This window comes from Vicugna pacos, chromosome 35 (genome assembly GCF_048564905.1).
Source record: "Vicugna pacos chromosome 35, VicPac4, whole genome shotgun sequence".
Classification (NCBI taxonomy): domain Eukaryota; kingdom Metazoa; phylum Chordata; class Mammalia; order Artiodactyla; family Camelidae; genus Vicugna; species Vicugna pacos.
The window spans coordinates 18300355-18312693 of NC_133021.1; the positions used below are offsets into that span (position 1 = coordinate 18300355).

The 12339-nt window shown below is 41.9% G+C and overlaps 1 protein-coding gene and 1 long non-coding RNA gene across 3 annotated transcripts; one reads left to right on the forward strand and one right to left on the reverse strand.

Moving 5' to 3' along the window:
* Positions 1-1444: 1444 nt before the first annotated feature.
* Positions 1445-9307, reverse strand: LOC102533536 (lysozyme-like protein 1). Of its 2 annotated transcripts, none has more exons than XM_006215928.3 (5): positions 9181-9307; positions 8577-8739; positions 7954-8112; positions 2475-2553; positions 1445-1680 (listed from the first exon to the last, which is right to left on the reverse strand). In XM_006215928.3, exons 2-5 carry the CDS (start codon positions 8713-8715, stop codon positions 1611-1613), a joined length of 447 nt encoding a protein of 148 aa, XP_006215990.1. In that variant the 5' UTR covers positions 8716-8739; positions 9181-9307; the 3' UTR covers positions 1445-1610. The 2 variants fall into 2 exon arrangements, with proteins under 2 accessions (XP_006215990.1, XP_072811180.1); XM_072955079.1 differs by lacking the exon at positions 9181-9307 and adding an exon at positions 9031-9080.
* A 66-nt stretch (positions 9308-9373) lies between these two features.
* LOC140691570 (uncharacterized) lies at positions 9374-11682 on the forward strand. The gene is made up of 2 exons (XR_012067311.1): positions 9374-9527; positions 10831-11682. It is a non-coding gene; the product is annotated as an uncharacterized lncRNA (long non-coding RNA).
* The last annotated feature ends 657 nt before the right edge of the window (positions 11683-12339 follow it).

Genomic DNA, 12339 nt, shown 5'->3' on the forward strand with positions numbered 1-12339 from the left:
TTTCATTACATGGAACGTTGGGGCTGGGCAGCTCAGATCCCAAAGAGATATTCCCAGGATGCCCTCTGCTCCACGCAGGGATGGCTTCTCTCCAGGGCGGCTCTGCTCTCTGAGTTTTCTCTTGTTCATTCTCTGTCCTGCTGGGGTTAGAAGTGGGTGGGGCTGCCCTGCCGTAACTTTAGGTGGATGGAGCAGGGTCACGTTGAATGCCATTTGACCCGGAGAATGCACGTAATTGAGGTTTGTTAGGAAAACGGTTATGCTTGCAGGTAAGTTGCCCCCTTAGAAGAAGGTCCCTCCTGGGCAGACTGATGGTTTTGCGATAGCACCTAAGCAGCCATAAACACTCCCTAGGGGCCAGCTGCCCGGGCCTTCCTGTTGGGTCATTTCACATCCACTGGTTTCCCTTGCAGACATAGGCTTTAAAAAATCTGAACTGCTCCTTGCCAAAAGAATATAAACATTTTATACATGTCTAAACAGACAGAATCCTGTGACAATTTAACAGGCATTACAAAGCAAGGGAAAAAGCTTTTGAAACATCTGATGTAAGAATCAAAACATCATTCTTTCAGGCGGCTGAAGAAAATCTGAAAATTTCAGAATCCATTAAGCGCTACTAAGTCAACAATAAGCACACAGAGATGTCCATAAGTATGCATTTTCATTATTATTATCCTGCCATTCATCTACCTGGCAGCCCCCATTCTCAGCCAAACCTCCTGCTTCATTAAAACCGATGGGACCATGTTTATGACCCAGGTGGGCATGGAACCCAGTGCCAGCCATTCAAAGACTAGGAGGAAAAATTTTAACAAAACAAAAAATCCAAATCCAAAGAACGCTTTGAAGTCCAAGGGGAAGGAAAGCTGTCTGGCCCTCTAATTTGATTGATCTTTTTGCAAAACTCATCAGAGTTCTAAGCATGCAACCCTACTGCTTCCCTCCCCAGACGTTTGCTTTAGTATTTCTGCAAATAATCATTTGAGATTAAAAAAAGCCTTGTCCTGGATAATTTTCCACAATCAAGGCCCTCAGAAATTCAAGAGGAAAATATTATTCCTATTCCTGAGTTATCTTCATTCAACAAAAGTGTATTAAAATAAGCAACTAGGATTTATATTCCCTTTTACAGTTTCCAAGACCTTTGGAAATAGGTTTTCAGTTTCTTCTCACAACATTATCAGTGCCTTACCAGGTTCACTGAGTGGACAGTGGGACATTAGGGTGTAGAGCTGCTTATGTGGGTTCTTCATTCTTTGGGGGCTCAGCTCTGCCTGACTCTTGGGGCTCCCCCCTCTAGAATCTGTCCCCTTACTTCCCAGCTGGCTCCCTGTTAGTCCTTGACATTTTCTGTCTGGTCTACCATTGGGTTCTTGATGCCTCCTGAACCCAGTATAACCTTGTGCTATTAAAACATCATTGAAACGGACTCAGGGCAAAGTCAAGACACTCAAATGGAAGTCTTTATTTCCTAAAAAAGCATAGCTTGGTTTTCCCTCTCCAGCTCTGAGAAGGAATATTAGGGGAAGGGAGGCAAGATGACACGACCGTTGTGACGTTCTCACGAACCCTAGGGAGTCACGGCATGTCCTTGGAGCAATTCCAATTCATGAAACATTGCACCCCCTTTTCCACTCAGAGAGGTCTCTGCCCTCACAGTTTTTCTTCCAGCCTTGCCTAAGGAGGAGAGGGGAGCAGGAACATTAGAAAGGAGCATGAAAAGCCAAAGATTGAGAGGTTCAAACTCCGTAAACAGTTGACCCAAATAATCAGTGGTGCCCAGGGTTTAGTTTACTTGCGATCTAAGACTCCGTCCTTTTGCCTTATGAAGACTTTCCCTGGTTTCCTCCTGGTCCATACTAGCCTCAGCAACAAGTAAACAACTTTTATAAGGATGCTAAATAAGGTAGTTAAATGTCCACATCTCTGCAAAGTCAGGTTCCCCAGGCAGGTGACCTGATTGTGTTCACAAGAAACACAGCCGCAGAGATGCTGGTAAGTGCCCGCTGAGCATGTCTCACACACAAACTAGGGAGGTTTCCGGTCAGTTTCTCTTGTAACCTCTCCCCACTGCTTGCTCTTTCTCCCCACCAAATGTTACCATAGCCCTCCAAACTCTTACCCAAATCTAGAGCATTCTCAAGGTTTTTTTTCCCCTCGAGTGTACTGTGTTCATTGATGCTTTCCAAATCACATGAGAAAGCACCTCTCCACTGTTTGGAACACCTTAACGTGAAAAGCAATTGTAAATGATCATGACTCCCTATCCACCTCTCCTCCCCATACTGAGCCCTTCTATCAGGGTCACCGCACATCCGCACACCAGCGGCAGAGGCTACAGACAAGGCCATGTGAACATCGCTGGCCCACTCTGCAGAGGTGAGCTGGTCCACTTCCCCGCAGCTGTGATGCACGGACAGACTGCAGGTTTCACCCACGTCTGCCTGAGTCTCCCAGGGAAAGGCTCTTACCAGTAGTTCATCCCTTCTGTCTCTTTAACAATTTTCTTGGCACAGACAATCGCATCTGTGAGGTCGTCAGTGATCAAGGCTGCAAAAGAGGGAGTGAAAGCCTAGCTGAGACTTCGCTGTTCAGTGGGGGGAGAGAGGGGGCCCAAATCGGATTTTCTTCACTGCTCTTTGGAACAGGAGGGTTGGAAGAACTGTGAGCCACATCCTGATTTTTTGTTACGCTCGTTCACGAATCAAAGGATTGTTTTTGTTTCTAGACCATCCACATCTTAGAGTTTCAGACTCTTTGACATTTCAGAGGAATAGATCATTCCTGAAGAGTTTTTGGAAATGTGTTTAGGGGAAAGGCAACAGAATAATGTTTTTTATGTCCTAAAGAAATGCACAAGTACAGTGTTTTTTATCCCTTGTGTTTGTAATTTGTTTAAATTAAAGTATAATTGATTTACAATGTTGTGTTAGTTTCAGGTGTACAGCAATGTGATTCGGTTGTGTGTGTGTGTGTGTGTGTGTGTGTTCTTTTTCAGATTCTTTTCCATTATAGATTATTACAAGATATTGAATATAGTTCCCTGTGCTCTACAGCAGGTCCTTGTTATTTACCTATCTTTATATACAGTAGTTTGTATCCATTAATCCCAAACTCCTAATTTATCCCTCCCTCCTCCACAGTGTTTTCTTTATTCTTGTTAATTTTACATGTAAGGCCTCCTTTTAGGGAATTAGTAAACTTTTGAAGATTATAACTTTCTGGCTTGTGCATTAAATTTTTTTTTTTTGCCCAAGATGTTTTTCACATGCAGACATTTTTAAGTTTTGTGTCAAATACATCAATCTTTGCCTTTGTTGCTTTGTGGCTTTCAGATGTAATAAATCTTTCGACTGAAAATGTGTTCATCGATATCACTTCGCCTGAAGTGGCCTCAAAATCCTTCTCAGCACAAACATGACAGAAAAGGCAAAGAAACAAAGCAAAAAGTCTAGCATCACTCCTGTTGCAGGTTGTGGAAGATATGGGCAGAAGCAGGACCAGGCAGGACCAGATCCGTTGATCCACCATCTGGCCTGGAGCCTGGGGGCGGATGTCGCTCATCAGAGCTGCCCAGGTTGGACCCCTGTGGCCTGGTTTTTATCCTCCTGGCTCACTCAGTCCCCGAGTGTGGGCTGCCACACAAGAGCAGAACCTTAGAAGAGTCAGTGCTTGACGCTCCTCCCACCAGTCAGCATGCAGCATCTCCAGCCAGGCAACCTCCTCTCCCTAAACACCTGCCTTGCTCTCTGTGTTTAGGCCCCTGATACACGCCAATCCAGGTATAATAGGATTGCCTCTTCCCCACTGTGTGTAATCTGTGTCCTTCCATCCCTGGAGACCCCACTGAACCCACTACTCCTAGGAACCAGGCCCCAACCACTTTCAATCACAAACCAGAGTATCTTAGCACTTATCAAGCATTTACGCACAGAGAACAAAGTGTTTCTCAGTAATGTGAACATGCCTTAGATACCAAGCACTTACATTTGGATAATCTCCTAATAAATAAATAACTACTTGAAAAATTAATGAAGTAGTTATAATTTTATTATCGACTTCATTAGCATACAGTTTTCTGTTAGTGGGAATCTTAGCTTAAGTGCTCTGGAAGGAAGTAGCCCTAGGTTTGAAAGCAGACTCATTTACTGGGTGTGTGACCTCAGTTTATAGGGATAATAATGGTCGGAATCATGGTAATAATATACAGGAGGCAGGCAATGCATGAAGAGACTTACTATGTGCCTGACATAGGGCACATTTTTCACAAAGGTCAGCTAACAGTAATAGCCATTATTATTATAAACAATTACCTCTCTAGAAACAAAGCAAAAGATTTTTATAAGCTAACAAAGCTTTACTTCTCACTGTAAATCAAGTGCTAGTGACTGCATGTGCTGCCTTAGTTTGCTTTCACTCACACAGCAGGTGCGCAGCCTGTTGACTTTGCGGTGGGTGCTGCAGGCCCAGGCCATGGAGTGGGTGTGAGGTGCTTGTCCATGTCCCGCTTTGCTGGCATTTTGTTGCACAACTGAAATGCTGTGAACATGCAAGCTGGACGTGACTTTGCTTTTCCTTCGGAAAATCTGTTCAGGGAGGTGGGGGGGGTGGGAGAAGAATCTGGGGGAGGGCTGAGATGTGAGCAACACAGTGAAACCGCCACACGGGGACAGCAGAGGGGCAGAAATGAGTTCAGAGAGCAAGTATGTATTAGGAGCCATGCCAAGAACAGCTTCTGCTCAACTGACTTTAAATAGACGACTCCGTCTAGTCAGACATGAATCAGGAAAGGGTTCTGTTCAACATCAAAGCCTTATTCAATTGAATCGTTGGTTCTCCCACATCCCACAACAGAAAACAGCAACAATCTACACAAAAAAGAACTAGTTTTTTCCAGTTAAGTTAGTTCTATGCAAAGTCTGTCTCTGCCCAGCATCCTTCTACCCCCAAGGAAAATGTCACGACCATGCCCGCAATTTACATCTCCTTAACTTCTCCAGAGTGACAGCAGCCAACGCAGAGACCAGGCTGATGTGAGAAACAGAGATACATGGGCAAGACTAGATGCCGGAAGCAATAATCTTTTTCGTAAGCATCTCTTAGTGAGGAGTGTGTTACTGGAGGGAAATAAAGATTGCTATTATATTATTATATGCATATGTGTTTGTGTATACATAGACATGCTTATATATATATGTATATATAACAAATATTTTGTCCAAATAGTTTGGGAAGGTTGGCAGCAATTTTAGGACGCTGATTTGGTATGGGAACAGGAAGGCATAGCTTCAGCCGAGGAGCACGGGGTGTGTGTGCACTGTAACACATGAGATGTCGCGGACCTTGCAAACACGGCCTGATGCTAACTTGTTCCCAAGTTCCCATGATGAAAGTCCCTACTTCTGCAATACGTCAGACAGAGTGATAATGTCCATAATTACAGTCTCTCTGGCCCGAGGCTGAGGGAGGACAGTCATTGAGGGGTGATTAGGATATTAAAACCAACATCCTGTTTTCTATTTTAAAGCTGCCTCAAAAAATCCCATGCTTTTTATGATGAGAAAACGGAGATGAGTGCTCCTTCACCTCTAACCATGACCCATCTAACATTCTAACTTCCAAGAACCAATCCATGGTTGTCTTGCAGACAGACATTGGCCCCGGACTTCCTGAATTGGAACTACATTGGGCAATATGAAATTAGTAAACTGCATGTTAAAGTCAAGCATGGCCGCGATGGAGGAACGGATTTCCTCCCCAACTGTAAACAACTAGACACAACATATGGGAACATTATTTTCAGACACCAGACATCAGGCAACGCAGGAACACGATCCTTGAGGAAGAGAAGTGAGGTAAACTTGTGATGCTCTCTGCCCTTCTGCCCAGGGGCGCTTTCCAGACCACAGAGGTACAACCCAGGTAGAATGGAAGTGGAGGAGACAGCGATCAGAGGTGGCAGCCACGCAGGACAGCACCAGAAATATGAACAGAGATGCCCGGAGTCTTTGGCCAAGCTGGGCATGTAAAGAATAAAGCTCCACGAGGCTAGCCAGAGTGCAATTACCAGGGACCTGAGCAACTACGGGGCTTGGAGACATTTAATTTCTGACTGGCCAGAGGAGAGAGACTTTGCTGAAGCCTGGGATACTCAAGAGATACTAAAAGTTACAAGCCTTGACAATAAGGCTAAACAATTTCCCGAAAAGACAGTCTAGAACTTCCCTGACCAGAATTAACTGCTTGTCAAGATGAAATTCAACCATCTTTATAGGAAGACAACATAACGCACTCAACAATGTCACATGCATGACGTCTAGTATCCAGTGAAAAGGGATCACATGTACGAAGAGGCACAAAAATATGACCCACAACCAGGAGAAAGATCAGACCCAGAAGTCACAGCACCGACTGAATTAGCAGACGCAACATTTAAAGCAGTGCTTAGTAGTATGTTTATCAATGTCAAGGACATACAGGAAAACACGAATCAAATGAGAGAAATAAACGATTACCTAGCACTGAAAAATACATCTGAAATGAAACATTCAAGTGGTGAATTTAATACATTAGGCTCTTCAGAAAAAAGGACCGGAGAACTTGAAGCAGCAGCAATGGAAATGACTGAAAACAAAACACAGAAAGGGAAGGAGGCTGGAAAAAAAATGAAGAGCCTCAGTGACCCATGGGAAACATCAAATGATCTAACACATGTGTTATTAGATTCCTAGAAGGAGAAAGAGTGAAAAATTATCCACTCAGAGATCCAAAGTGTTAGTGAATATCAAGCATGATAAACACACATACACACATACACAAAACAGACACTGTCATCAAATTGCTGAAAATTGGTGATAAAGAGGAAACGGTAAAATGAGCTTGAGGAGAAAGGACACGTTAAGCCCTGGGAGTTCAGAGAAGAAAATCATTGATTTCTCAATAATATAGAAGTCAAGCAGACGATAAAGGACATGTTTAACAAGATAAGAGAAAAACACCTGTCAGCCCAGGGTTTTATATATAGAAAGAATATCCCTCAAAGAAGAAAATGAAATACAGACGTTTTCAGATGTGCTGTGTGCTCTGTGAAAGCCCGTGTTCTCATCCTTAACACCAGAGCTCATGTCTGACGCATTCTGCCATGCTCAATTCATATATTTCTTAAAGACTAAAGTAGAAGATTTAGAAGCAAATTCTATTATCGTTTCTACTGTTTAAGAAACGCAGACACAGAAAACAAACTTATGGTTTCTGAGGGGGAAGGAGATGGAAAGGTATAAACTGGGAGATCGAGATTTGGAAACAGTAACTACTATATATGTAACAGATAAACGAGCTTCTTCCGTAGAGCACAGGGAACTATATATTCAATATCCATGGTAACCTATAATGAAAAAGAATATGAAAACCCATAGGTGTGTGTATATGTATGACTGAAACATTACACTGTACACCAGAAATGGACACATTGTAAACTGACTATACTTCAAGTTAAAAAGAGAGAGAGAGAAATGCTGTATGAAGTATATTTATTTGTTTCATTCTGTACAAAGAGACATAAACTGCCTCCTTTGAGGAATTGATTATGGAAAGCAGTTAGCAAACAGCTTCTCAGTTTTTGAATATATTTAATGCCTCTATGCATGAAAGGGTAGTAAGGTCATTTGTGAAACCCCCTATTTTTATAATAGGCAGGCCTTCATGAAAGGAATAAGTCACCTCTGGAAGGAATAAGTCACCCTAGAAGGAATAAGCCACCTCTGGACCAGTTGGCTGCAGGATGGTGAGTGTTGCCGCGGGGAACTGCTGAATAATTGTTGGCCTGGTACAGACCTGCTTGCACATCTGGACTCCACGTTTTAGTCAAAAGCAAAGGCGGGTGGCTATTCCATGATTAGCTCTCCTGTTTTTGTCCTCAAGGATGGGGTGTTTGGAAAATCAAAAGTGCACCTGAGCAGGCTACGTGACAGTAGTTTCTCTCTTGTAGCGTCCCACGCCGGCACCACGTGTAACTGTTTATCTGAAAAATGCCATAGTCGGTGCTTCCGTCCTCTAGGTCGGTCTGAGCCGTGGTGTTGTAGCGGCTCTCATAGTACGCCATGCAGATCCCTAGAGGAGGAAAAAGCCAGAAATGCCAGGAAAAAAAAATGCATTTTCTCCAACCTGCTCTTAAGGGAGAGCTCCCTTAAACACACTACACCAATGCTCTGCTCCGGACAAGCCCCTGGGAGAGGGTCAGGGTGGGCAGTGCACCCGAGGGGCACAGGGCGGGCAGGGTGGCACACCTAGTCAGTGGCTGAGCCTGGTCTAGACTAAATGTCAGGTCCACCCCCTACAGGGCCAGCAAGAGTGGCACTGCTTTTTCCTTCCCTTGCCGGACTCTGGGAGTGAGGACAGGAAGGACAGGGGGGAGGAGAGGAGCCCTGGACAGCAGTAGTGGATGACAAGTTGACATCCAGCAGCTGTCCCTGGTGAGGCGGAGCATTTACAAGCTGGATGTGAGTGTGGATGGGGCCTTTGACGTCTCTAGGGAGATCAAGGGAAGAAAGATAATAGGAAAGGAGAAATCTCACAGTTTCCAAGGGTAAAGCCCTGGTAATTGTCCAGGTTAGCCCTCGCAAATATTTTTGCCAGTTTACAGCGAGTGTAGACTTTGGGCTCAGCGGCCATGGCCAGGCAGCCAATCAGGGTCAAAATGCTGGCAGCCTTCATCCCCAGACCTGTCGAAGGCAGAACCTGTCAAAGATCAGAGACCAGGTCAGACAACTTTGCTTCATCCAGAGAATAGAAGTGTAGATCACAAAGCCTGAAATATTTATCATCTGGCCCTTTATAGCAAAAGCCCCTGGTGTACGGCAGAGAGCGAAACCCCAGCGTCATGCCAGGCACTGAGACGGAGACCAACCAGGTTGATGATACACAGCTTACAAATTCACTTGGTTTTCATCCCTTATCTTAGACTCATACTGGTCTCAAACAAATCAAAATAAAACAAAACCCCACAGCAGTGGTGGCCCCAAGAACAACCTTCTTCGTGCCAGAGGTTTCCCCTGCTGGTTCTTTGTGACAGGTGGCTTTATTAGAGTATCTGAGGTCATATTAAGAATGCAGATTCCCAACACCTGACCCACAGACATCCCACAGGTGACTGTGGGGGAGAAGCACAGCTCTACTTACTCAGGCAGTGATTGGCAGCTCACACCAGCTTCCCGCATCCCATGAAGCCACCCCTGATTCTTACAAGGCACAGTGATCTTGGCCTCAACCAAGAAGCTTTCTTTAGAGCTTTAGAGAATGAGGAATTCTTAACTCTTTTGTCTCCAACTGCCTAGAGATTCTAGAATTCTATTTCTTGGGACGTGGGGGAGAACTATTTTCTGGGCCTTTCTACCTCTCCTTTTTCTTCTTCCTCAACAGCCCTCCTCCCTGCTCAACACCTCTAGGGCCTCCCATCCAAGCATGAGCTCTTCTCTAAATCAACAGTCTCCCAAGTTTATCACAAATCCATCAATAAAGAAAATTAAGTATGTATCCCCAGTAGGTATATGTTAAATTATAAATCACGCTCACATTCTTCTATACAAACAGGTTACATAAATTACAAACATATACAAAACTAAAATTTGAAAAAGAGTGAGATAGAGGTGAAATTAACATTCAAAAGTTATATTAAATAGCACAAAATGTCTTGCTATTATTGAATTGTTATTATTAATAACGTTTTCAGTGAGATCAAAATGATTGTAGAGGATTCATTAGTTCTGAAAACTTTAACACTTTGTGAATCAACAATTAAAGGGATACTTTCAAGATCCATTAATTTCCATGCTCAGATTTAATGGACCTTTGAAATTAATTCTCACTGTGATATGCAGATTTAAGGAAAAGAAGTTCTTGTTGGCTGCACAGAACAACCATTATATTCTTTTCTTAAATTCTGTATCTCAATTAATAAAAGATTTGGTTGAAATTTAATTTGCCTAATACATTTTTACCTTTCCAGTTTTCAGTCTTGACTTTTGCAACTTAGTTAGAAATGATCACAGGTTTGTTTGTAATACAAGCTTTGAAACCTACCATTTTCTTTTGGAAGATTTTAAAAGGGGTTGGGAAACTATTTCTAAGATTTTAGAAGTGTATAGATATAAGACTCTATTTTTAATACCAAATCTCAAAATTCCAGAAACATAAATAGGACAATAAAAAATTCTCTTTCCCACCCGTTCAAACAAACACTAGTGGTCATTCCCATAGGCAACCAACAATACTACTGTATCTTTCAGAGATATGATACATACACACACACAGATATTCTTTTATTTTTCTTCTTTAACTGTTCCTGTACATTATTTTTAAAAACTTTATAATGTATTTTAAGGATCTGCTTTTATGACCGTGCCACATTGCATTGTGTGATGTAACATTCAGCCAACGTGGGGATACACACACTTAAGTTCTTTCATTCTTCTATTCATTCTACACTGAATAATTTCGTACATATGTCATTTGTATATTTGCAAGAATATCTGAGGGATAAATTCCTAGAAGTGGAAGTACTGAGTCCTAGAGTGTTTTTGTCGTTTTGCTAGATATGGCCAAAAGTCTTCCACATGAGTTTGTATCAGAAGATGAGGCTTTTTCCCTCTGCCTGGCCAGCAATGGTGTTACTAAGCTTTTTCATTTTGCCAGTCTGAGAGATGCTTTCTTAACCCAGTTTCAGTTTTTACTTCTCTCACATCAAGCTGGTTGAGCATCTTTCACATATTTGGGAACACTTTGTGGATCTTTTTCTGTGAACTGTCTCTAATGTGAAAATTTTTTTTATAGGTTTATTCTTCAAACATCTTTTCCAAATTCCTTTGAATTAAGGATTTTACTGAAAAGTGGGAAAATACAGACAGATGATATCCTTTTTTTTTTTCCAAAGACACATGTTTAGCAAGTTTGAAAGATGTAATGCACATATAGGAAAGTCATCCATCATCTTCTATACCAGTAATAAAAAATAGAATTTGAAATTAAAAAAAGACTTTTTAAAATAGCACAAAGAACAAAGAACTCAGGTTTAACTCTAACAAAATACGTGTGGGACCTGTATGCTGACAACTGTGATGGAAGAAAATACCAAGAGGATCGCAAAAAAGCAAGTTAACCAATGCTCACAGCAACTTTACTCGCAATCACTGAAAACTGGAGGCCACCAGATGTCCTGCAACAGGAGACTGTGTCAAGAGCCTCGGCGTATCCAGCCAGTGGAATACGACTCAGCAATGCGAGGAATAGCTGTTGATTCCCACAACACAGATGACCTGCAAGTACATTTCGCTAAAGTGAAAGAAGCAACCCAGAGACTATAAATTACATGCCTCCATTTCTATGACAATATGACAAAGGCAAAACTATGGGACGGAAAAGAGATCAGTGGTTGCCAGGGGTTAAGGGAAGAGTTGACTACCAAGGACTGCACAAGGTGGATTTTAGAATAACATGGAACAATTCTCTGTGGGACTGAGGTGGTGGATATATGACTCTATGAATTTGTTAAAACTTTGAATTTGTAAAAACTTTGTTGCATGCAAATCAAAAAAAAAATCAACCAAGATGTTCGGGGATCCCGGGATGGAATGCAGACTGTGATACAGAAAACTAACTGTATTACAAATATATGACGTAACCTCATTGAAAGGAGTGGGGAAATTGATCTAGGTAATTTTGGAAAACAGTGTTTTGACTGGATATTTAAGTCTAAAGGTCCACATATCAACACTGCACTTCAGTTAGTAAATTAGTTTCTCACAGGTGTAAGAGTTAGCAATTCTAAAATGACTTCACATGTATGTTAGGGTTAAAAGAATGAGTAAATAAAATACAGGTAATGGGAGCCATATTTTATACTCTCAGAGGAAGAATTTACAAATAAGTGAAAGAAGAAGTCTAGAATAAACCCTGTGGTGCTGGATTAGGATCAGATTATCTATCTATCTATCTATCTATCTATCTATCTATCTATCTATCTATCTATCTTCAGACAGATACACACATGTATACATACATAGGTATATTTGTCCCGATGTTCCATACATCTATCAAATATGTGTACATATATATCTTCTATCTTTGATAGAGAAGTAAATATACGTATGTGAGTCTACATGGGTCAGTATATAGACACGTATTCCTTGACTCCATCTTTTTTTTAACATTTTTTATTGATTTATAAACATTTTACAATGTTGTGTCAAATTCCAGTGTAGAGCACAATTTTTCAGTTATACATGAACATATATATATTCATTGTCACATTTTTTTCTCTGTGAGCTACCATAAGATCTTATA

Bases quoted from the DNA above. Each gene is read 5' to 3' on its own strand.
- LOC102533536 (XM_006215928.3), bottom strand. From the start codon at position 8,715: ATGAAGGCTGCCAGCATTTTGACCCTGATTGGCTGCCTGGCCATGGCC. The intron at 8,113-8,576 runs GTGAGATTTCTC...TTCCTCCTCTAG, and splicing joins GGGCTTTACCCTTGGAAACT to GGATCTGCATGGCGTACTAT. The intron at 1,681-2,474 runs GTAAGAGCCTTT...TCTCCTCCTTAG, and splicing joins ACAGAAGGGATGAACTACTG to GCAAGGCTGGAAGAAAAACT.